This window comes from Ailuropoda melanoleuca, chromosome 1 (genome assembly GCF_002007445.2).
Source record: "Ailuropoda melanoleuca isolate Jingjing chromosome 1, ASM200744v2, whole genome shotgun sequence".
Taxonomy (NCBI): Eukaryota; Metazoa; Chordata; class Mammalia; order Carnivora; family Ursidae; genus Ailuropoda; species Ailuropoda melanoleuca.
In genome coordinates, this window is record NC_048218.1 from 66246880 (window position 1) to 66273519 (window position 26640).

The window sequence follows — 26640 nt, forward strand, 5'->3', positions numbered from 1 at the left end:
GGGGGTTGGGGGTGGTGGGGGGGTTGGGTGAGGAAGTACAATTTATCTCTTTGGGGAGGAACTAAAAATTGCATGGTAAAGGCATAGATATTGGGTTTGCTGGATAATTGAGACCTGTAAAAGTTCTCAGCCTAAGGGAAGAGAGACAGATTCTGTCCTTAGAGAATCAAACCTCCAGGAGGAGGCATGAAAAGTTCTAAGTATAAGCACTGCAAATTGGTTGTACCCTTTCTCAAAAAAAAACTTTATTGACATTCAATTTAGTTAACATATAGTGTGTTTCTAGTTTCAGGGATAGAATGTAGTGATTCATCAGTTGCATATAACATGCCCATCACCCAATTACCCCATCCACCCTACCTCCCCTCCAGCAACCCTGTTTGTTGCCTGTAGTCAAGAGTCTTATGGTTTGCCTCCCTCTCTGGTTTTTATCTTATTTTATTTTTCCTTCTCTTCCCCTATGTTTATCTGTTTTTTTTTCTCTTAAATTCCACATATCAGTGAGATCATATGATAATTGTCTTTCTCTGACTTACTTATTTTGCTTGCATAATACCCTCCAGCTCCATCCACATTGTTGCAAATGGCAAGGTTTCATTCTTTTTGATGGCTGAGTAATATTCCATCATAGATATATAGCACATCTTTATCCATTCATCTGTTGTTGGATATTTGGGCTCTTACCATAGTCTGGCTATAGTGGACGTTGCTGCTATGAACACTGGGGTGCAGGTGCCCCTTTTTGTAAAGCACGGTAGTCTGTGCTTCACAGCCCCTATAACCCAGAGGACCAAGGTGGCTCAGGACTCAGGCTCTGAAGTCAAATATTCCTATGTCATTCATTCCTGAATGACCCTGGGCAAGGTACCTATCCTTTCTGAACCTCACTTTCTTCATCTGTAAGTGGAGGTAATAATGGTACATGCATCACAGGGTATTGTGAGAATATGTGCCTGCCTCAGAATGAGTGCTTAATAAATATTAATTTTTCATATCATTATTATTGTGTACTACTATCTAACAGAGTTAGCAGGAAGGCAGAGGCAGACATAATCCAAACTACATGTGAGTGCTTCCAGCATAGAGCACACTATTAAAACACATAGGGAATCTGGGCATGTGGACAGCTGCTGCTGCAGTGACAGGAGGAGGGAGAGACAGGACGCGGATGGACACCTGCTGTGGCCCACCGTGGTGCTACAGGCCTTGCACATGTCCTCTCACCTGACATCATTAGAGGTAACACGAGAAAAGCTTTCCCCTTTTCTTATGATCAGATCCACAAGAACACGGAAATTTGGACCAGAGACACGATTCTAGGCAGACGCGATTCCAGCACAGCTTCCCTAAGCTCATGACTTAGCAGTTGTGAAATCGAGGCCGTGTTGTTCAGGCGCCGTGTGCACAGCCTCTTGTATGGGGCAGGGAGTGCGGCTCATGACCTGGGTTATCCGTGCAGTTACACTGGTCCTCACGCTCTTGTTCCTCTCGCAGCCTCTCCTAGCACCCAAGAGTGACTGGGACTCTTATCAAGTCCCCTCGCCCTCCATAGGCTCCAGGGGCCAAGTGAGTTAGTTGTTATTTTAGGAACTGACACTTCCCAAGGTCTCTTACCATCAGGGACTGGCTTTGGTATGAAGAGAATCAGGGTCACTTTTAAGTTCCCCTGGGGGTATGCCCTTCCTCCCTTAGCTGATGGCACCTCATCAACAGGTTCTCCCCTCAGCCCCACTGATCTTGCTTCCCTCTGGGACATTCTTTGTGGAACAGACTTTCGTGTCCTCACATCCGGTACCTGGATTAGTTCCCTAGGGAGGCTTGGAAGCCACAGGTATCTGGCAGCTGGGGTGTGCGGTGGAAGTGAGTGGCCAGACTTGTTCAGGGCTTTCCCGAACCAGTGCTCATCTCCTCTGCCCCGCAGCCATCTTGAGCGAGCTGTTACAGAGGGAGAACCGCGTCCTGCACTTCTGGACCCTGAAGAAGAGGCGGTTAGACCAGTGCCAGCAATACGTGGTGTTTGAGCGCAGCGCGAAGCAGGTATGCCCATAGCTCTCCCCAGCTTTGCCTCTGTTCGAGGGACTGTGCAGACGCCCCGATGGCCAGGGCATGGGACAGTCCAGAAGAGGGTCATGGCAGCAGGCAGAGTAGACCTGGGCGGTGGACCTGACGAAAGGAAGGAGAGCAGACTGTCACTTACCACTCCTTCAGCCTTTACCAAGCGCGCTGTTACCAGGAGTTGGGAGGAGAGGCTGGGGTTAGATGGCCCCTAACTCATGGATGATGCTGGGCCTGGCCTAGAAGATGAGGGCTAGTGGACGAGACATTCTCGTTACCGCTAGGATGTTCCGAGTCTAACGGGAGAGGGCTCAGTCATAAAAGCAGCTTCCAAGCTATATACTGACCCAATGGTGCCGGCATTTCCTGGGTCTGTCACGCTGTCCCAAACCGTGTAGCAACGCATGTGTTCCTATTGACAGCTGACTTTTGGGGGATGGGGTGTGTTGTTTCCTCCCACAGGCGCTGGACTGGATCCAAGAAACAGGTGAATATTACCTCTCAACACATACGTCCACTGGAGAGACCACAGAGGAGACTCAGGAGCTGCTGAAGGAATATGGGGAATTCAGGGTGCCTGCCAAGGTAGGAAGCATCCCGGAGCCCTCCCCACATCCACCCAGCACTCCCCAGTCTGGCCAGTTTCACATTACGGAAGGGAGAGCAGCCTCTCTACACCGAAATGCCAACCACAGGGCGGGTGGGGAAGCACAGGTGGGGGGGGGTCTCCTTTGAAACCTGAATACCCAGAGAATTGCAGCTGCTGGATGGAGCATCTGTCTGAGGGAAGGCGGCTCCTATACACTGCGCCCCAGGTCTAGACTCGCTGTACTCTTTCAGACCCAGTAAGACTGTGGGATGTGTTCATGTGAAATGCACACTGCCTGTGTGAACATCTGCTCCTATCCGCATATTCTTGATGTTTGAATGGTTTGGGAAGGCTGCCTTATAGGCCGATGACTATGGATGGGTTCACAAAGCAGGTGAGTGTCTGATTTCCCAAACTGACTACTTCCATCTGGCCTCAGACCAGCAAACGAGACAGGCTGGGGTCTCTGGGGGCAAAATGTGCATGGGCGCACATAGCCCATACCCTCACACCCCCATTCACACTGAGGCAGGAAATGCTAGAGTAGGAGGAGATGTGTTTTCACAGCCAGGATTTGATCTGACGACCCTTGGGTTTGAATGAAAATCTGATCTGTCTCAGTTCCCTCTTTGTAGCATCCTCGTCCCTCACACTGGGCTCCCTGCCATGGAGGAGCCTGTCTTGGCATCACTTCCTCACATGGCAGATGCTCTTTCCGGATGAGAGCTGTTTTTGGGGGGGGGTGGCATGGCAGGGGCAGGGGAATGTATTAATGCCCATCCTCCCCAGAGATCCCTCTGACACTAAGGCACACTTCCTCTAGTTCTCTGTGACAAAATTCAGCCCTTCGCCTCATGAATGGATCCTTCAGAAGCAGCTATTCACTTTTTGACTCCTATGCTACGAACTTTTGATAGTGGAAAATCTTCCCCTGCGTCCCTGTGAGCTTGGGGGCCTTTCCATCCAATGTGGAAAGCTGTCAGTTTAGTTAAGAGACTCATTCCAGTGCCAGCTGGAGCAAACAGCACTGGGAAGGTGGCAGATACCTGGAACTCTTTTCCAAATGAAAATAGCTTTTGAATTACCTACTTTGTGTCTATCTGCCCCTCTCCAAATAGTGTCAGTAATGAATCATTAACAAGCTGAATGGAATCAGGTCCAGTGGTGGTCCTACCCACATAAGAGGGATTGTAGTAGCCTTCTTAGCCTCAGAATCTGTTCATAACCTAAGTGGAAATGTAGAGAATTCTTTAGTCCATTTACAAATCTTCCTCCTATCTTTCTTCTCTTTTCCATTCACGTTGTAACCACCGTAATTGGGTTCCATGCTTGTGGCATTTCCTTCCTTCCCATCCATCCTCCTCAGCATCGCTGCTCATCTTTAAAACACTGGCTGGGTCATAGTACCACCCAGTCCAAGGACTTCAGTGATTCGCCAGCGCCTTCAGGTGAACAAGCTCCACAGCTGCACGACCTCACCTCCCCAGCTTTATCTCTATGATTCCTATGTGCAAATTTTATGCTCCAGCTGAACGGATGTATTTTCCCACCCTCTGAGAGATACATCATATACATTCTTTCTTCTGTACCTTCTCTATACGATTTTTCTGCCTAGAGTATCATTTTCTTCCTTCTAGTTTATACTTTTTAAAAAGAGCCCACCTTTCTACTGGAGTGCCTCCCACTGTGATCCTGCTGACATGCCAAGATGTGATCCGGTCCATCCCCGCACTCCAGCCATTGTTGTCTGTCTAACCCTTAAGGGACCTGCCATGAACTGTCCTGTTCCCCAGTAATCTATATGAAGTGTTATCTCTGATATGAGCCAGCAAGATCCCAAAGGATAAAAACCACACTTTATTTACTTACGTGACTGAATCATGCATTGAAGAGAGGCTGTAAATATTTGTGAACATGGGGAAAAAAGAAGTTTGAGTAGATTTCAATGACTTCTTTCCCCAAATCTATATTTAATATGATTCTATTGCTTTGGCTTCCTCTGTTCTCTCTCCCTCCTAACTTAACTCTGTACTAGGGTTTCATTTTCCCCTCTAACATGTTCCAAGTCTTGGGGCTATTCATTATTAGGGTATCTACAGGATAACGAATCCAGCCGAAGAACTTCTGATAAAAGTCGACAGCCTCCTGTTCCACTCCAGTCCCACTTCCCAGAGGCAAGCCTCCATTAACCAGCCATCTTTGATTGTAATCTTTGTAACCAGTAAAGTGAATTTGAAATGGAAACCAAATTGACCTTAAACCGCAGGGGAGTATAGATGGTGGCCTTCACGACTAAACAGGGTAATAGAGCATGTTGAGTATGTTGAATTATTATACTCTGCTCCAAAGAAACAGATCCAGTAGAAGAAACCCTGACTATATAAAAAGGTACTTTCTACGTAGCAATCCACAAGTATAAGAATAAAAATAAGATAAAGAGAATTTAGGTGGGGATAAGAGGATAACAAAATGTTCTTATTGTGGTAGGCTGTAGAAAATCCAGTTAGAAGAATACACAAGATATTTCCTATTATGGGTTTCACAGTTTTTATAAGGGGTCAAGGCACATGATAAAAGGAAACCTTAATCATCTTGACAGTTGGAAGAAATCTATTTCTTTCTAATAGCAAAACCTTTTTTTTTTTTAGGTTCTTTAGTTTTTTGATTTTTACAGTTCAGTGGTTTTGGTATATTCACAAGGTTGTGCAACCATTGCCACTGTCTAGTTCAAGGCATATTCATCGCCCCCAAAACAAACCCCATACCCACTAGCAGTCATTCCCCATTCCTTCCTCTCCTCAGCCCTGGAACCACTAGTCTATTTTCTCTTTGTGTATTTGCCTATTCTGGAGATTCCATATAAACAGAATCATGGTATCATATAATATGTGGTCTTTTGTGTCTGGCTTTTTCCACTTATTGTAATGTTGTCAAGATTCATCCATGTTGTAGCCTGTGTCAGCACTTCATTCCTTCTTAGGACTGAATAATATTCCATTACAAAGATAGGCCACATTCTGTTTATCCATCCCTCAGTTGATGGACATTGGGTCGTTTTCAGTTTTTGGCTATCATGAACAACGTTGCTATGAATATTCATAGACAAGCCTTTGTGTAAACATATTTTTTTCAGTTCTCTTTGCTATCTACCTAGGAGTGGAATGGCTGAGCCATATGGTGACTCTCTATTTAACTTTTTGAGGAGCCGCCGACCTGTTTTCCAAAGGGGCTGTGCCATGTTCCATCCCCACTGGTGGTGTGTAAGAGTTCCGACTGCTCCACGTCCTCTCCAACACTTGTTATCATTCGTCTTTTTACTATAGCCATCCTGGAGGGTATGACACGGTATCTCATCAGGGTTTTTATTTATCGCCCAATGAGGACTGATGTTGAGAAAAACTGGTCGTTTTTTCTATGAAAGTGAAAGAAGATTGGACTTAATTCTTCTTAACAAGAGAGAATTAAGTGATAACAAAAGTGACTGGAGCCTGAGCTGAACTAAGCTAGCTATCTCAGGAATTCAGGCCACAGGGAAAGAGGACACTGGGTTTGTCAGACTGAGAAATCTGAAAAGTTCAGATAAAAGGTAGGCATTCTGTTTCTGAGACTCAAGAGGAATATAGCTCACCTGCAATAGACATTTTTGAAAGTTTTAGTTTCTCATAGATAATGACAAACTCTACCCTCTGGAATGAATATGAAGATATATTTCAAGAGAACCATTTAGCCATGTCAAGGAGCTCAATATGTTCCTATCTATAAAGAATGTATCAATAAATACAAGGAATATCAGCAATGAAAGGCAAATTGGAAGATGATAATGAGATTGTAAGAATAATATCAAGAAGGCTAAATCTTAAAGACTTGTGAGATGTGCAAAAGACACCAAAAGGGTTTTTTATAAACTATATTCAGAGTAGGGTTCACTGATTAGAGAAAGATGGTATGATATTAACTGATCAAAGGAAAGAAGGAAGAGAAAGGGGGAAAAAAGAAGAAAAAGAGAACTACTGACCCCTTCTTTTTTACCTTGAGTTTTCTAGCAGATTCCATAGGACTCAATATGGAAAGAGCAAAACATACATTATAGGGGACCCATGAAGCCCAAGATAAGTGAGATGTCCATTCTACATTTCCAGGCCCAAATGAATTATGTTCCCTAAAGACTGCCTTTTGTCCACTAGATCCCACCCATACTTCTGACCCTACTGTTCAGAAGCCTCTACAATCTGACCCCCATTTTATCAGTCTAAATAAGTTACTCTGTTTTGGTGGCAAGATTTGAGTTTCAAACTGGCTTGTATTATGGAAGGGAAATGATATTGTATGGCTGTATGTGGAAATGAAGAGAAAAGACATGCTGGACCTCCCAGGAATCCAAGAAAATCCTAATGACTCGGCCTGATGGGCAGAACAAGAAATGTGACATAGTCTCACCTCTGGACGTGAACGCTAGACCAAGGGCAGTTCCAGCAACCCCACCATCTGGTCATCTCATGACAGAGGATCAGGAATACGTGATCACCGTTACTACGGTTCAGCTTTCCCTTCTCGTCTCGTGTCTGCTGCCTGTGTTTTCACTTCACTTCACTTCTACCCTGCAGCCACCTACCTACCCACTCCCCTATGCAGTTCAAATCCCCAGGAAAAACAACCTTAACTGACTCAGCACAGTGCCCCTGCCCCTGTTTAGATGGAGACTTTAGACCAGGACGCCAGTGGATGCATCTTGATGGGCTGCCCCAGTGAGACATGTTTTTACAAACTCTGACCTCATCAGCTGTGGCCAAGCATGTGGCAGCTCACGTGGTGGTCACTCATTTGTGAGACATCAGCTCAGGCTACTCTCAGTAGGTGCTGTGGGCATGGTTGGGGTCCAGTGTATGGGTCAGATTTTTTTCAATTTCATTCTTCCCCATGTAAACCCTCAACTCTTGCTGGTCCAGCTTTACTTACCTCCAAACACAGTATTTACTCACTAATTCACTTACTCAATATTTATGGTACGTCTACTATTTTCTAGACATTGGAGATACAAATGAATAAGATGTAACACTTTTAGAAGTGCGTGGTCTGATGAAGGAGACACATAAGTAACTCACGGCGTGGCACTGTAGGGACACTGGAAAGGGCATCCCCCACTCAGCTTGGGAGGAAAGGAGATGAAAGAGGGCCATGGATAGAAAGCAGGGATAAGTAGGAACCACCCATCAGAGCAGGGACAACATGTGAGGTTTGGCATGGCTGGTGTTTGGGGGCCATGGAGAGCATGGCAGCTAATGTATGCCAAAGGTAGGTGAGACCACATAGGGAGGGCTTGTCTACACCACCCAATTTATTGTCCATTTGCTCCCCCAGGTTCCACACATACCTGGGATACTCTTGATCATAAGCCATTCTCCTTGCATCCGAATTGCAGTTTCCATGTTTCAGGCTATGATTTCCCATGATGGAGCTGCTAGTAGGGCTGCCGCTGCCAGCGGATTGTGAAACCCCCATTTCATGCCAAAGTCTCCTTACTGAGAGCAGAGAATACCTATTTTCAAGAGGTTTACATAAAGATTTCTTGATTATGGCTGCAAAAAAAAAGTTAATCTCTGCTTTAAATAAATAGCAAATCTTAAAACAGTTTTTTTTTGGGGGGGGGGACAACAACCCTACATGCAGTAAGCTAGAAGTCCCTAGGCTACCAGGGATCTCTTCTTAACCAATTTCCAGTGCTGTTTTTCTTTGCCTTATCATGGCTGAGGAGATGCTTCTCCTATCCTCAGAGCCACCTTCTTTCCTTCACAACAAAGCTCTTCTGGGCCCTTGTCTCCCAGCCTAGGGACCAGCCCGCTGTCCTGAGATAGGAGAGGCTCAGAAGTGTGAGTTGCTGGAGAGCTGGAGCCCACATCTCCCTGGCCTTGCTTGCCTTTCCAGTCAGAATCTGTCCCTCTCTGGCATTTCTTGAGGGGGTCAGTCTCTCATGGGAGGCCTGTAGATGAGTCTGGAAGGTGAGGGAGGTGGGTGGAGTAAAAAAAGGCTCTTCTGTCTGTTCTACTGTTGCTACAGAGATTTTCTGCCTCAGTTTCCCTCAGTTACCTAGATTCTAGCATGATCCAAAACTTGAATCTCCGGGAAGCCTGGGTGGCTCAGTTGGTTAACTGTCTGCCTTCGGCTCAGGTCATGATCCCAGGGTCCTGGGATCAAGTCCCACATCAGGCTCCCTGCTGGAGCCTGCTTCTCCCTCTGCCCTTCCCCCCTGCTCATGCTTCCACTCTCTCTCTCTTTCAAATAAATAAATTCTTTAAAAACAAACAAACAAAAAACCCTTGAATCTCCTCTCCTCCAATCCAAAAGGTGATAATTTGATTTCTCAGAATATCATTTAAATATTCTTTCCTTTTTCTTAAAATTAATCAAGCTTCCCTGATCTTGGAGTTTCAAAACCCAACCTTAGGATAAAAGATGAGCAAGTGTTTACTTCTTCGAACATCTCCTTTGTTTCCATATTTAACCCAACTTAAGTCCCTCCTCCCCACAGGACCTTTCCTGCCCATGCCAGCCCACCTTCATTTTTTCCTGTCTTAAAATTCCTGCAATGTTAACTCTGCATACTTCTCATGTTGACATTCAATTTCATAATGCCCTGAGTTATTTAACCACTCTGCGTGACAATCTTGTCCCCTATAGACTGTTTCGGGAAAATGAGTATCTTTTTCTCATTTTTTGTTTACCCCCCAAGCCTGTCCCCACAGCCCTGTGCACAGTGGTGTGGACAGAGTAAGTGTTGAACAAACTTGCTAGAAATGAAATCAATCCAATACACATCAGAACTCCACCTTACTTAGCCCCGTAATTGATACTAGCTTCTTTAACTCTTCACTCTTTCTTCTACTCTTTCTCCCTCTCTCTCTAATGGAAACTAAAGACAAGATCCTGGTGGTGAAAGGGACAGACTTTACTCTTAAATCTGCTAATTGGATTTCTTTAGATCCTGGCATGTGCCGCCTTAGCTGTTGACAAAGCCTACTTCAGGCCAGTGCAGTGAAGGGAGAGAACTAGGCGCTGAGGTCCAGAAGCCAACAGGCTCTATCATTCACATACAAGTGGTATGAACTTGGACAAGCTCTAAGCCTCCCAAGCCTCAGCTTTTTTCATCTGTGGTTCAAAGAGACCCACACCACCTCCTTCCACCCACCTTTTAGAGACTCTTTAAGACTCAAATGAGTCTCAGATGTGACATTACCATGTTCTGTGACCTGATAAAGGACTGTATTAATGTATGAGATGCTTACAGTAAACATGATGGCTAACATGTATTGCTTCGTGAGCTCTTAATGTGAGCGCTGCGTCCCAGGCACTGTTCTGAGCATTCTACATTGTCAACTCATGAAATGCTCACAACAACCCTGTGATGGAGGATTATTATGATCCCTATTTTGCAGATAAAGGAACCAAGGCACAGAGGATTTAAGTAATTTGTTCAAGACCTCCCAGCTAGTGACAGAGCTGAGCTATAAACCCAGGCAGGCAGTTAGGTATCTGTGGCTGCTGTGAAGAAAAGGGGGATGGGAGTGAAGGGCCATGAGAGTAAATGTAATCTCGTAACTTGAGACCATCTTTTGGGACAGCAAACAAAGGAGAAGGTGAAGCTTCTGATTCAACTGGCTGATAGCTTTGTGGAAAAAGGCCACATTCATGCCACAGAGATCAGGAAATGGGTGACTACAGTGGACAAGCATTACAGAGACTTCTCCTTGAGGATGGGAAAGTACCGATACTCCCTGGAGAAAGCACTAGGCGTCAACACAGAGGTAGGTATGGGGGTGGCCTAGCTGAGACATCCTCCCTTCTCATCTCCTCAGCACCGCTGCTCTCATCACCATGGAAGGAAGTGGGACTTCCAGAGCAGTCTTTCTGAGCTCTTGACTCCTAGAACGCTTGTCTCGTGTGATTTTTCTAGCGGAGGGGATGGACCTTGATGAGCCATTGGCCTCCAGCCCCTCATGATTAGTACTAGATAGCAAAATTGGCTAGTCAGGGGTGGGCGCACGCCTACAGAACAGTTTTTCTACGTGTGGAGTTAACTGTTGACTTTGAGGACTAAACCCTTTACCTTGGCTTCATCAGTACCCTCTTCCACCCAATTACGTTAATCAGCAAATATTAAGGTTCCCGGTATGTACAGCAGTGTTCTTTCAAGAATAAGGGATGCAATTGTGCAAAGGCTATTTGACATTTCAACGAAAAGAGGAACTATTTGCCGAGAATCAAGGGAAGACCGACTTTTAATCTCTTCTTTGTAATAGAGGTCAGTAACCTATGAATTAAGAACTAAATATAGGCTGGCAATTTAATCCTAGGATTTCTAATTCTTAAATCTTTAAATAGGCTGATGCTCTGAAGCAGAACAGACTAGAGAGTGAACTGGTTAAACCACTAAAATTGGGGGAGATAATAACACCTCCCCCAGGCTTTAAACCATGAGATTTTTTTCTAAAGGTTTCCATCCTGTATAAATACAAAACAGTGGTTGAAATAAGCCAGGATGGGCAAATTTAATAATTATTCTATCATTTAGCTTTCTCTTTCCAAGAGAGGCTGCTTGTTTAAATAAAAATACTGACTTTCATTCTTTTCCCTTGAGAAATGAAAGTTTTCCTCTGTCTATATGTGTTTCTGTTTCACATCTATTTTAATGGTTAGTAACCAATTTTAGACTAGTGTGTGTGTGTGTGTGTGTGTGTGTACGTGTACATTTAGATTTAATCAGGACCAAAGTCCTTGGGGAAATATGACACTAATTATTAAATGTGTTTATTGTTTTCCCTGCTGTGGATATTAGCTCTGACCATTTGACCTGAACATTTTTTATCTTTCTTATTAAAAAAAAACCACAAAACCCATGCTATGAAGAAGCGGACTTGTAGGTGGCCATTTGTGGGATTCCCTGTCTTTTCAACCTGCTCCGTTGTATCTTCCTCTCTTTTTGCCTTCTATGGGCTTCCCTGACTCTGATGAGTTCCTCTCCCAAGGCATCTCCAAGGTGACCTCTGCGATCTCTCTGTGTGTAGGACAATAAGGACCTGGAGCTGGACATCATCCCAGCAAGCCTTTCAGATCGTGAGGTCAAGCTACGGGACGCCAACCACGAAGTCAATGAAGAGAAGCGGAAGTCAGCCCGGAAGAAAGAGTATGTTTTGGGGAGCTTTTACCTAGGTAGCAAGCTCCTCATGACTATGCTTGGTTTTTACTGCTACATGTCCCTTTGGACAGCTTCGTGTGTCCTTATGACCACCCACAGAGGTTGGAATGGACAGACATGATGCTTCCATCCACATTTCACACTAATCAAGAATTATAGAGCATTGGATAGTGGAAACAATGAACCATGTCCACCTTACAAAACATTTCATGATCGCTCTGCTTTCTTTATACTGATGTTAGAAAGTTACACATACCCAGAGATCTTTGCAAGGGCTTTATGAAGAATATTTTGACAGATTCCTTTCAGGTAGTGCTGGGGGAAAAAAACAGTATGTCCTAAAATTAAGAAGCCCAATGTAGTTGATCTTACAAAATAAAGTAGGAACACAGGTCCCTTGGAGCTGGAGAAACTGAAGCTGTTCTGCAAAGCCCAGAGCTTGTGTTTTATCTGGGAAATGTATTAGTTTGTTTGGGCTGCTGTGACAAAGTATGACAAATTGGATGATTTAAACAACAGAAATATATTGCTTCACAGTTCTGAGACAGGAAGTCTGAGATCAAAGCGTTGGCAGGGCTGATTCCTTCTGAAGGCCGGGGGGGAAGGATTTTTCCAGGCCTTTCTCCTTACCTTCTAGATGGCTGACTACGGGTGCACATGGCATTCTTCCTGAATATATACCTATATCCAGATTTCTCCTTTTTCAATGACCCCAGTCACTTTGGAATAGGGCCCTACCCTTTTCCAGTATAACCCAATCATAACAGTTTACATTTGCAATTGACTGTTTCTAAATAAGGTTACATTCTCAGGTACTAGGGGTTGGGACTTTAACGTATGATTTGGGGGGGGCGGGGGGGAAACAATTCAGCCTATAATAGGGAAGGAAATGAAGAGACCACACTTGGGCATATCTTTCTGCTGCACTCTCTCCAGGACACCAAATAGTCAGAGGATGGGAAAGGACAGGTGGATAAGAAAACAAAAAGGGGTGGAGGGTAATGGAGCTGAATTATGAAGAAGACAGGTTAAACTGCAGGAAGCAGATGGAGAAAAAGGGACAAGGTAGAAGAATACCAGAGACCCAAGGGAGTGAAATCAAAGACAACTTTCCAAAGCACGTCAGATTATGTCCCTTCTGATTTTCCTTCTGTCCTTGTCTACCAAGCACCTGCAACCTATATGAAACTTTGCTTATGTGATCTTATTTAATCCTCGCAGCAACCCGGTGTGGTCAGCTGGTTTATAAGTAAGGAGTCTGAGGTTTGGAGACGCCAGTCCTACTTCCAGTAAATGTCAAAATAATAATTCAGCTCCTATTTGTCTGACTTCAAAGCTCACGCCCCTTCCACTCTTCCAATAGAGTAAGAAGAGTGAGAGAGTGGCTAGTGAACTCTTGCAAAAGGGAATTTTTTGAGTCAGTACTTTAATATTAATGAAAAAGCCCTTGCTAGAACAATGGATTGCTTTAAGGAAAATCCCACAGACACAAAGGTCCGGGAAAAGATGCTGCCCATTTTCATGTTGTTTGTGAAATTTCCAACAGGGGACACTTAGGGGCTAATCATTCTCAAAATGTTCATGTGATGACAAAGACACCTGCAAGTAGGGGTTTTCATTATGAGCTACCATGAAAAACTGACATAGCCTAAGATAAATGTATAAATCTATGTGTCGGCTCAATTAGATGTTACTGCATCACATGCCAGCTAAGAAGCACCACTTCTAAGAAAAATCTGTGAAAGAAAGCAAATGAAGTCAGTATGCTGCAGTGAAGCCATGTACCCTCAGTGTAGTAAGCGCCCAAGAACGTTGTGTTGTTCAGGGGCCAAGAGCAAGGGAGCCCTCTAATTGCAGATACGGAGCACAAGCTTTCCGTCTGGGGAGACTGAAGGGCAGTCACAGTCATTAACTTGTGTTCCGCTTGTGATCCATGCTCCGCTTCATGCGAGCCAGTTTGGGCTGTAAGTGAGCCCCGTTAGAAACAGCGTCAAAGCGCATAGGATCATCTAGGCCAGAGGTCCGCAAACTATGACTCACGGACCAAATCTGACCCCCCACCTGTTTCATAGAGTCTGTAAGTGAAAAATTATTTTTTATATTTTTCAGTGGTTGCAAAAATACCAGAAGAAAAATATTTTGTGATGTGAAAATTAGATGAAACTCTTCTGTGTCCATTAATAAGGTTTTATTGGAACACAGCCACACTTACTATTTTTTTTTTATATATTGTCCATGGCTCCTTTCACATGACAACAGCAAAGTGGAGTGGTTGTGACAGAGACTTAATGGCCCACGAATATTCACTGTCCAGCTCTTTACAGACAAGGATTGCTACCCCCCAGTGTCCGTGGTGGTGTCTCGGGCACCTGTGCCTGGCTTTTAAACCCGGCTTAACTGATGGTACCGCAGAGCATTTTGGTAAAATGTCAGCACTTCTGGCGAACAGAAACCATCATTCCGGGAGCTGCGAGAGAAAGGCAGGACACTGAGAGTCAAGCCACCCAGCTGGTGGGAATGAATACGAGCAGCCTTGCGTGCTTGTGCACGCCCTCGAGCACACACGTGCAGCTCAGAACACACGCACGTCAGCACAGCATCACACGGGGGTGGAACTGGGGCAGAGAAGGGCGAGAATGCAGCAGCATCTGAACACAAACGAGCTGGAGAGGTGCAGCATGAGGGATCAGGGTGACAGGGACTCAGAGTGTAATGCTCAGAGGCAGGGAGTTTGGAGGAGAGGAAGAGACATGTTGGGGAAGTCAAAACATGGGTCATTCGGGACTGTCATACACGCTGGAGTGGTGAAGTGAAGTTTGAAGGAAGGGCGGTATTAGATCTCGAACCAATGACAAGCCTGTTTGTTTTCTTCTAGATTCATTATGGCCGAGTTGCTGCAGACGGAGAAGGCATATGTAAGGGACTTACATGAGTGCTTAGAGGTAAGTCTTGCGGTAATCACTGCACAGCTGTATTAGAAAAATGACAGCCTTGCCACTGTCAAGTCCCTGAGAGAAGCTCCGTGCTCTCTGTCTCCTCCCAGAGCTTCACAAATAAAAGCCAACAGAGGAAAGCTTTCTCCCAGAGTCCGTAGTAATTGCATGGGAATTGAAAATGCTTTTGAAAAGAAACTTTTCTCAAACTGGAGCTGGACCCGGCAAAAACGTATAGAAGACTTGAATTCAAAATAAAATAAAAAACCATGACATAGTCAATGAACTTGAGTCTGCAAATCTGCACCCCCCCACCCCCGCCCCCGCCCAGCACACTCAAACACACACACATTTAATAAATAAGAGGAACGTGGAGTTTGTGCTTTGCTGAAGTTCAGGATGTGAGTTTCCCTGGCAACAGCTGAAGATAATGGAACGTTTGGGTTTTCTTTCTTCCCGTTCTGCGTATTTACCATCTCGCTTTGTACATTCTGCTTGCAAGCCCAGTGTGCGTCTCACCCCTCCCATGTGCAGACCTGTTTATTTTGTCTGCGTCTGTAGTGCTGGCCAGTGATGAAGCTGCTGCTGTCTTACAGACCTACCTGTGGGAAATGACCAGCGGCGTGGAGGAGATCCCCCCTGGGATCCTCAATAAAGAGCACGTCATCTTTGGCAACATCCAGGAGATCTACGATTTTCATAACAAGTAGGTTGGTGGAGGATTTCCCCAGAGCATACTTAGGGCCATGAATTTCCATCATCGGGGCTTCCCAACGGGTGGATCAAAGCTGATTGGTAAATCCTCCCTGATAATATTACCTGTTAAATTTTCTTAGTCAGTTGCTCAGACTCTTTTCTCACTCGTCCCTCTGTCTCCACAGTTGTCCAAAGTCGCTGGTAAAGAGTGAAGTCAAGTATTTGGCAACATCTGTTCCCAGGTGTCCTTAGGGTCCTACCTGGCAACACCTTCCTAGCCAATCAGAAGGATAACCAAGCTCCTAGGAGCTGAAAGTAGAGTCTCAGTAAAACCGTAGGAAGTCCTGACAGTAATCTAAGGCTAATCATTCTGCCCTGTGGGCCTTGGGTTTCAAATTCCATTGTTAGGTTTTTTTCCAACCTAGGTACTTGTTTCTCCAGCTACTTCATCATCCCCGCCCCCAACCAAAACAAAAACAAAGGTAAATATGTAGATAGATAACCAAAATACCTAATGGAACACAGTTCTTGACAGCTTATAGGGGAGAACATCAATCGGCCCTCTATGTTTTGTTGAGATGAGTAGAACCACAGAGCCCTAAAGCTTCACAATTCAATTTGTCCAGCCCCCAATTTAAGGATCTTATCTACAGCACACTAAACATGTTGCATTGTGAACAGAGTTAGCAAGAACATTGGTTGGTTAATTACATAGCCAACTGATGGAAATAACTCAGTTTTCAAAATACAAAGAGAGAGAATCTGAAGGCACAGGAATAGTGTTGGTGTGAAGTCTTAGGCTCTCCCGGGAGCCTGTCACAGAAAGGGGCCAAGAGGTAGAGGTTCAGTGTTGTAGGATACAGTTCAGAGGAAGTCCTATAGTCAGGCTCATCGAGGCATTTACTGAGGTAAAACTCCCAGCCCGGAGAGTTCCTGATGAGACGTATGCAGGTGAGGCAAGACTCCAGAACAGCACTCTCCAATAGAGCTTTCTGCCATGATGGAAATGTTCCATGTCTGTGCTGTTCAATCCAATAGCCCGTAGACATGCATGGCCATTCAACGCTTGAAATGTGACCTGTGCTGCCGAGAACTGAATTTTTAACTTTATTCAATTTAATAAATTTAGATGGCAAGTAGCTACCAGAGCAGACAGCCCAGCTGTAGAAAATAAGACCTCCGTATAGCCCTTTGCTAGGAATGACCGAGAGCAAGCAAGAGTTTGGTATAAAATGATCCTGGGCTCTAAAATGCCTAAATAAGATAGGGAGACCCACTCTTATCGACTCCTGATGACTAATACCCTCTTACATCATCAAATGGCATTCGTTTTAAAAGAACATAAAATGCGCAGCTTCTATAACATCTTAACCTTGTCAGACTATGAAACCAGTAATTTCTAGGGGTGGGGGTAAAACCTTCTGACTTTCCGGAGTACTTAGTAAAAGTTCCCAGTCCTTTTTTTTTTTTTTTTTAATCACAAATTTTAGCACTCTCCATTTGGTTTGCCTAGAAATCTCCAGACAGAAATATTCTCTCCTCATGTCCCTTTAATAAGATCCCAGTAAAGCCATTCTTGACCACTGATCCCCAGTTCTGACCTCTGAGTCCCACTCAGCATTACCCCATCTCCCCCAGGATATCTGAGAAGACATTGGACTGGTAAGCAGAAAGGCAGGATGCTTTCACTTTTTTCGATTTATGGTCTCTGGGATTTAGTCAGCAAGTCTCACTTTCCCTGTATTCTTACCAAAATTACTAAGTATAGAAGTCTAGAATCACAGCATGACTTTCTTGCGAGCCCTGCTTTTGCCAAATCAATGTATAAGAGAAAAAAATATTCATGTCAAAATGGACCAATTGTAACAACATATCTACCTCTTACTCTCGTTTCATGATACCACTCTAATAAGGCCCAGTAAGCAGTTTGGTAGTTTTTAAATAGTTGCAGGAGCTACCAGTTGCAAAATGCAGTTCTAAGAAGCCGTTAAAAAAAAAAAAACCTCAAGTTAAACCATATGGAATGCTACATTTTGTAGAGGAATAAATTTAATTATCAAGAACACAGCTACGCAGCAAATGTTACCTATTTATAACATTTTAAAGAAACAAGAAGAAAATAAAAACCAGCCTCTGAACAGCTGAAAGAGGTAGCACAAAGATAAAATTTTTATCTTTTCTCAGAAGGACCTTTCTTTTTTTTTAAATTTTTTATTATATTCTGTTTCTATCCTACCTAATAGCCACCTCACCTCTCGTTAAATTGTTTAACAATCTTGTTAGATGATTAGATCATTTCTAAGACCATAGCAACTTAGAAGCAGTAAATAAATGTCAAGAACTTGAGCAAGTAGGTTGATAGTACCAGCTGAAAGTAAAAGAAGACAGATAAACTGGAAAAAAAAACCACCCCAAATCACAGTGGTCAAGGGCTGCTTGGTGTCGATGCCAGTGATCCTTTATCCTGATATAGAAGCCAACACAGCCACTGTGTTATAATAGTAATACTATAGTATAATAACTGATACTAGTAATAACCCTGAATAATCAGTATATTCTGCATTAAAAAGAAAGGAATTCTGCAATGCATATAGAAAGCTCTCCACCAAAAAAATTAATGTTTTAAATTATTTACAACTTAAGGGAACATCCGAGAAAATAAAGCTGTATAATCTACAGGATCTAGAGGCCAAGACTTTTCTCATAGTATGTGCTTTCTCCTTATGCCATACAAATTTCAGTTAATTGAAAAAAGCATAACACCTCTAAAATCTCAAATAAGAGAGGAAAAGGCAATTAAGGCAACTTTGAAAATATAGCAAACATGAACTCCATAAAAAGACCCATGTCTTTTACTCCATAATTCTGGCACACAGTACACTGTAAGTCAATATTTGGTGGGTGGATAGATGGATGGATGGACGAACAGACACACAGACTAAAAACAGAATTACAGTTTGCAGATTTATGGGCTAGTGCCATTGAAGTCATAATTGAGTCTTCTGTTTGTGAAAGTCTCAAAATAGGGAAAACCATTAGGTATGATTTTTTTCCCCATTACTACCAGAACCTTCACAATTGTAACCTTAATAGCAAAATAATATGAAGGAGTTTCCTGGGGGCTTTTTTATGATTTTTAGTTTTTGTATTTGTGTATAGTTGACACATAATGTTACATTAGTTTCAGGTGTACAACATGCTGATTTGACGGGTTTATATATTATGCTATGCTGACCACAAGCATTGCTCTCATCCATCACCGTACAACACAATTACAGTGTCATTGACTGTATTTTTTTTTAATATTTTATTTGAGAGACAGAGTAAGAGAGCGCAAGCAGGGAGAGTGGCAGAGGGAGAGGGAGAGGGAGAAGCAGGCCCCCCACTGAGCAGGGAGCCTGACGCTGGGCTTGATCCCAGGACCCTGGGGTCATGACCTGAGCCGAAGGCAGACACTTAACCAACCGAGCCACCCAGGCTCCCCTCATTGACAGTATTTTTATGCTGTGCCTTTCATCCCTATGATTTACTCATTCCACAACTGGAGGCCTGTATCTCCCCCTTCCCTTCACCCATTTTGCCCATGCCCCCATACCCCAACATCTGGCAACCATCAGTTTGTTCTCTATATTTGCAGCTCTCATTCTGGTTTTTGTTGCTTATTCATTTGGGGTCTTTTTTCAGATTCCACATATGAGTAAAATCATATGGTATTTGTCTTTCTCCATCTGACTTATTTCATTTAGCGTAATATCCTCTAGGTCCATCCATGTTGCCACAAATGGCACAGTGTCATCCTTCTTTATAGCTGTGTAATATTTCTCTGTGTGTGTGTGCATGTGTGTGTGTGTGTGTGTGTGTATACACACATCACATCTTCCTTATCCATTCATCTACTGATGGACTCTTAGGTCACTTCCTTATCTTGGCTATTGTAAATAATGCTGCAATAAACATAGGGGTGCATATATATTTTCCAGTTAGTGTTTTCATTTTCTTTGGGTAAAGATTCAGTGGCGGAATTATTGGGTCTTGTGGTATTTCTATTTTTAATTTTTTGAGGACCCTCCATATGATTTTACATAGTGGCTGCACCAAGTTATATTCTCACCAACAGTGCACAAGGGAACCTTTTTTTCCAAATCCTGGCCAACAATTGTTATTTCTCCCCTTTTTTTAATTTTAGCCATTCTGATAGGTATAAGGTGATATCTCATTGTAGTTTTGATTTGCATTTCCCTGTTGATCAGTGATATGGAACACCTTATCGTGTTGTCTGTTGGCCATCTGTATGTCTTCTTTGGAAAATATCTATTCAGTTTCTCTGCCTGTTTTTTTTTTTAATTGGATTGGTTTTTGGGGTTGGGGTTGGTGTTGTATAAATTCTTTTATATTTTGGACACAGACTTCCTGGAGCTTTTTAATGCGAGGACCATACAAGGGTCTAAACACCTGTTTGCTTTTCAGGAATACTTAGAAATAGTCACTTTTTAACCTGAAAATATCCAAAGGTTCTTTTTAACCCCAATTATTTGCATCTTTACAAAGTTACTGTTTAGTGCTATCTAACAGCAAACACACTTCTCTCATTTCTAGTGCACGGCTCCGTTTTCTGCTTATACTCCAGAGAGTGAGGGAAGGAGGGAGGGAGGGAGGGAGGGAAGAAGATTGGAAGGCGGAGAGATTGAGATTGACATTACCTGGATGACACAGTTAGCTGAGTCACTGGGGAGTTACTACCTAGACCGAGCGGGTTATGGTGAATATGTTACATTTCTCAGCTAGTTAGTATTGATCTTTTAAATGGTGTCACTTTGAAAAATGACAACCAGAATTAGTTGTGTGTGTGTGTGTGTGTGTGTGATCTTTCTCAAGGACCTTTGTCTATACAGATATTGAATGGAGAAATTCTCAAGCACCAAAATTTCTATAAAGAAGAGCAATTCAACACGTAGAAGTTACCGCCCACAAGTGGTGGTTTTAACTGAAGTTGGAGGTTTCAGTGGAATGATACTCAATTTTCACCCTCCGTTCTTCCCATTGTCATACTACATCTCCTTTTTATAGAATCATAAAGATAACGAAACTTAGATACATAAGACCTAAATCCATTTCTATTGTATTTTCCTGAGCATTCCAGGAGCACTCAGATAAGATAGCATATTCCATAAATAGATCCCCCAAACAGTAATGGTTTTGTGTTTTTTTTTTAACTACAGTCTCCCACTTGGACTAACCTATAACTTAAAAAAAAAATTATTCACTTTCAGTTTGCCTTGATGATTAGATTTTCAGCTTTGGTAAGAACAGCTGTTTAAAATGCTTATCGCCTTCAGTTAAATCTGAACTTCACTTTTTGCTCTTCAGTTATTTTTCTATTATTTGTATGTGAGTCTGAGCAACAGCATTTGTATAAAATCTTTGCTGTCAGGGCTCAGAGGGTCCTCCTCACCACCAGTACGACCATCTCCATTTACCATAAGGACACTGAGAGCCAGAGAGGAACCAGTGACTTACCCAGTACTAGCACACCCTCTCCCTCTTTAAAGATCAGGCATAGATTCTGGGGCTTTGTGCTCTCTCCCCTCCCCCCACTCCACAGACCACCAACTGGGACTGCCAAAGCTGGTCGGTTTGGTTCTAATCAGCTTCTCTGGATGTCCAAGTTCCAGGCACACTTCAACTCATTTCTTCCACGGGTATGTCATCCAGGTCCCACACTCTTACAGTAATTACCTGAAATAGGTCATTTTTCAGCCAGGGTTGGGAAGGCAAGTAGAGGACCAACAACCAGGTATCCGTCCTGTACATTGCTTCCCTGCAGACTTGGTCAGAAGGGTAGATTTGGCCTTGGCCACCCCCATTGCACTCCCAGCCTAGCGTTCCTGGGCTCGAGGCTGGGGTCAGAGCTGTGTGGGGCTAAGTTGGAGCAAGACCAGGCCAGGGTCAGCCTACCAGGATACCAGGTAGCCAAGGTCAGCCAGCAGCAGATGGTGGTGTGCAGCAGGGTAGGGAAGAGCTGGGGAAAGTGATGGGAAATGCCAGGGAACAACTGGACCAGGCCCACATTTCTAGCATCTTCCCAGAGTTCCTTCTTGGGCCAGACCTGTGCTAGTTTGGAGCTAGAGCTGGTACCCAGTGATGAATCAAACCCAGGCTCTCTGCCCCGAGTCCCGGGAATTATTATTATAGGTACTTGTGATCAGGTTGGAGGGAAGCACAAATTCAATTAAAAGGAGCAAAGAAAATAGCCTCAGTTGGAAAAATAGGAAAGGCTTCACAGAAGGGAGGGCAGTTGAGATGGGATTTAAATAACTGGTAGGATTTCTGTAGCTAGGGATGGCCCCCCTAATGATGGAGGGAAGTTTGAACATAGGCCTTTCTAAGGAGGAGGGTGGCAAAGTCTAGCAAGGAGGCTGAGAGAGGCCACAGGGAGGAGTTTGTCAATCAGTCTCAACCCTGGGTCAGGGGTGAGGCAAGGTCCTGGCATCACGCCCCCATTGCAACCGTGTCTTGTCACCTGTGAGACTGATGCAGAGGAAGGGAGAGATGGAGGGTACAGGTAGTTGGGGTCAGAAATGGTGGTGGAGGGAGGCGCAGAAGAAGGGAGGGGAGAGAGAGTGAGGGGGGAGAGAGGGATCAAATACCTAGGTAGAGAAGTGAGAGAGAACAGTGAAGTGGGTGGATATCAAAGGGAGGAAGAGGAGGAAGAGAGAGAGGGGAGAGGGAATAAGTAATCAGGGAGGTTAGAGAGGAGGAGACAGAAGGGAAGTTGGGGGTGGGAGGAGAGAGATGGATAGAGACCCAGACCTCTCTAGGGCTACCATCCTATTTTGGATGGGAAAACCCAGCAAGGTGTTTATTAAACATTTTTTTTTGTCATGGGCCATAGAAAAATACAAAAATATACATTCTGTTCTGAGATGCACATGCTTATGTATAATAGGGACAGTGAGTTTTTCAAAATCACATCGTTATTATGTATGTGTGTGATACAGAATGTGTGATACATTCTGATGTTTTGCATTAGGTTCTGCTTCTCTTTCTCCTTCCCCTTTTTTAATGCTGGTTTCTACCCCCTAAATTAAACATCCGGTCCTGGAAACAAAATGCAGGGGGTGGGCGGTGGGGCTCTGGGGGCGGGGGTAGTTTTTCTGCAGCTACAAGGCGAGGAGCTGGCTCCACCTCGTGGTAAGAGAAAGAATGTGCAGCCTACAGCAGGGTCTGCAGGACACACTGCCAGGCCACAGCTTTTGCCTTTTCCCGTTTGCCTCTCCTCTTGCTTCCCAACACACACCCTTGCTTAAAATATGCCTATTCTATGCCTTCTGTGCTCTTCTCACCTCCAAGTGCCCTTGGTATTAGTTTTATCCCATTTACAGAAATCACAGAATTACAAAATATAAAAGCCTGGAAAAAAACCTTTAAAGATAATCTAGTTCTGTTCTCCTCCCTTATATTGTAGACACTGGAACTTACCAAGGTTTGTGACCTGCCCAAGCCTATTGGTAGCACAGCCAAAGATTCCAGGTCTTTCGAACTCCCTATTACATCACACTGTCATCTTCTTAATATTCAAAGATCAGGGTAAGAGGAAGGGAAAGACCTGCTGTGGTTTCTCTTGGGCCCCAAATCCATACCTTAAGGGATAACTGCAGGTCTGACCCAACCCAGCAGAAGGACCCTATAAACATTGATGTGTAGCTTTGTTGTTGGTGGTTTTTTCAGTAAGCTGTCAACACTGGTGCTGGTCACAGGTATTAGGGCATACCCAAGGCAAGACAAAGTCTAAACATTTATTTAAATGTCAAACTCACATTAATCTTAGTTGTACACACTAATTGCTTAGGTCCACACCTAGTTGCCAAACAGCACATTAATGAAAATGAATAACATTAAATGTGAGGTTAATTTTTTTATGTTTATTTTAACATTAAACCTGTTACATATCTATGCAGATACTTTTTGGTTCATCCAATCACACAAGTTAAACACAGTTAGGAGGTACTAGCAAAACTTATTCAACACGCAACAGTTCAGCAAAGTAAACTGCTCCTTGAGGTTGGAGCCTGAGGGTGGGAAACATGCTGAGTAGAAGTCCAGCCCTGCACATGTCTCCCCTTCATCTCTAATCTAGGCTGAAGTTCCTTATGTGTGATGAGGGGACAGAGAAGGGTGACTGTCATGGCTCAGCCAAGGTGATCAAACTTGACTGCAACACTTCCATGAACAATCCCACAGCTTCCCTGGAGTGCACATGACTCTCCTGGGTTTCATAGCTGTCCCAACGTGCTGATCAGCTGGCCCAGCCCTTGCACTCTAGAGCCTCTTACGTGCTAGACTCTGAATCTGTCTGGTCACTAATGAATTCTTTAGAAATGATGTCTAGCTCCCCTTGTATGAAAACAGTAACCTAGCCCTGCTTTGATAAGGAGGCAGTGCCCTGGATTTCCTGCAAAGCAGTGAGCCTCAGAGCTCTCTCCTCACCCTACCTTCACCTTTATTTATTTATGCATCCTCCTCATTGCGCTTTTCCTCCTCCTTGCCACAGCCCCTACCTTCATTCCCCTTCTTACCACCTGTCATTCCAGCAGGTGCACACATATGAGAGTCACGTACGTGCACACACACACAACACACACACACACACACACACACACAAGATCATCAAATACATTCCCCTGTGAATACAGACTGCACCCTTGATGTAAAGGGCCGTCTGCTGGACCACACTGTGAGACCGTCCATGAAGGAGACAGTTCTCCAGGAGCAGTGAGACCACAGACCAAATTTACCTTTGGAGAAAATAATAAAATCAGAATGACTCAAGGTACCTTTGGAATGGTGCTGTTTCCATAGTACTTAATCACAAGCCTCAGAAAGCTTTTCTATCAGTAAATGTAGAGGTTTCATTTCCAAAGATTCTGTACAAAGCCAGAGGGAGGCATTTTCCTCAGAAAGTAACCGCACAAAAATTGCATCATGGTAATTTAATAGAGTAATGACTTGGCTTAGATTTTGACATTTCTTTAAAAGTTTTATTCACTTCAAAAAGAACCGAAGACATTCACATAAACACTTAAACTACTTGGTTGGCTTGTTCTCTCGTGATTCATCAGATATAATTATTGAAGTGGCGAGGACCAAGATGTTGCTATAGAAGATACGACATGGAACATTCCGTCATCCTTGGAGAGTGTCGTGACCTCTCAGGCTTTAATTTAAACTCATCATGTCTGTTTGAAGTAGATGGAATGATATGGATCAGAGTTACATAATCTGTCATCTTCATAAGCTTTAAATTAAAAAGCAAAATAGAATTTAATATTGCCACTTGCCTTCAACAATCACACTGAGATAGTAGTGAATGTCTTACTCAAAGTTACGAATAGATATGCCCAGCACAAGATAGTTTTTCTAATTTTTAGATTTTTTTATTAAAAAATTAAATTGTACAGGCTCATTATATGATCTGCCAACTAGAAGCGGAGTGGACTCTGAGGCAGTTGCCTTTGAATGCTGACCTGTGGACCAGAGGCAGTAGAATTACCCAGGGAGATTTCTGATCAAAGCAGATACTCAGATCCAAACCCCAGAGGGCAGTGCACAACCAGGTGTGGGGCCCCCCCACCAGAGTTTTCCAGGAGTGTTCCTTGAGACAAAGTCTGATACATCCCCCCAAAACCTGCAGAGAAGTTTGGGAAGCATCGCACACTATCTACTTCAGAGACTTACATGCACCTCATCATTTTATAGGATTTTAGAAGCCCTGCAGTAAAGAGACCAGCTCAGCCCAGCTTTTCCCAACTTAAAGTTTGGTAACTTTCCCAGGATATATTCTAGGGGAGGGTAATCTACTATAGATTTTCCAACAGTGGCTCCCCTAGAGGAGCATTTCCTAGGAAGGAGTCTCCAGTAATGGGGAAAAGTGTGCAATATGTATGTTTATCAGAGTATGAGTTTATTAAGATTGGGAAGCATGGGTCCTAGAGAACTGCTGTTTATTTAGTGTCTACTGTATGCTAGGCACTGGGATGGGCTCCTTACCCACATGGATTTATTAAATCCTCACAACAACCCCACGAGGTTGTTATTCAAAGATGAGGAAAATGAGGTTTTGGAAGAATCCTCTCACAACTGTAAGAGTGAACTCTGGTTCTTTCACTTCTGCTTGGCTGTGGGAGAAAAGGAAACTGAGACACGGGATCCGTAGAAGGGTAGGCCAGGGGCTGTTGCTGCTAAAAACCTTCATTTTCCAGAAAGGCATTCATTACAGAAATAATATTCAATCCATTTAATTCATTTTACAGCACGTTCACTTCTTGAGACTTTTTAGACTAAGCATCCTGCCATAGGTTTTTGATAACTACTATCACAAAAAGTCATGGTATTGCTCTATTTAGATTGTCAAGATTTTAAAGAAAACTCCTAGCACTGTCTTCAGCGTCTAGATCAATGATCAATTACCACTGTTTGTTTAAAATTAACCTTAAGCAACCAGACCACTAACGTTGGGTTATAAGTCAAGGAAAGTAGGAAGCGCTCCCTGAATTGTCTCTGGTGTGGGATGTCATGATCTGGCTGTTTTATCATTTATTTGATCACCCCAAAACAGAAGGGCATAAATACAATGGGAGTCAGAGCTGAGGGGACTGGAGTGAGATCCTGAGATGGGGAAGCAGAGGTCCTCCACAGGCTGAGATGGTTTATCCCAACTGCCAGGGGCCTTCAGATTCTCCCACTTCTCCCCTCTGTCTCTTCTTCCAGAGCCTCTCTCCTTCTAGGTCCTTCCTTCTTTAAAGCTCTCATTTACTTTCACCAGTCCTTGTCCTAGAATACCCCATCAGATTTTCTCCCCCGTCACCAAGCCATTGCAGTCCCCACCCCAGGCCCTGTTCAGTCCATCATGGTATTCATTGACTTCACTGAGAATTATATTGAGTGACCATCTAAACACCTTCTGGAAAACTACTCCTGAAGATGCTGTATATTATATTATTTATTGTTCCTCATGAAGAAGGACCACATGATAAATGTCTTGGTGTTATGGTGGGGAACCAGACTGCTTCACTCTCTCTTTTTTTAAAGATTTTATGTATTTATTTGAGAGAGAGAGAGAGAGAGCACAAGCAGGGAGGGAGGGGCCAAAGGAGAGGGAGAAGCAGACTCCCAGCTGA

The 26640-nt window shown here is 43.7% G+C and overlaps 1 protein-coding gene across 19 annotated transcripts in view; it reads left to right on the forward strand.

Annotated features, from left to right (window-relative positions):
* Positions 1–26640, forward strand: part of KALRN (kalirin RhoGEF kinase) — a 641300-nt gene that overhangs the window by 385773 nt on the left and 228887 nt on the right. For all 19 annotated transcript variants that reach the window (XM_034659631.1, XM_034659642.1, XM_034659663.1 and 16 more), the window contains exons 20-25: positions 1922–2037; positions 2518–2640; positions 10261–10443; positions 11704–11822; positions 14710–14776; positions 15364–15473. In XM_034659631.1, coding sequence (XP_034515522.1) covers positions 1922–2037; positions 2518–2640; positions 10261–10443; positions 11704–11822; positions 14710–14776; positions 15364–15473 — 718 coding nt within the window. The remainder of the gene's footprint in view (positions 1–1921; positions 2038–2517; positions 2641–10260; positions 10444–11703; positions 11823–14709; positions 14777–15363; positions 15474–26640) is intronic.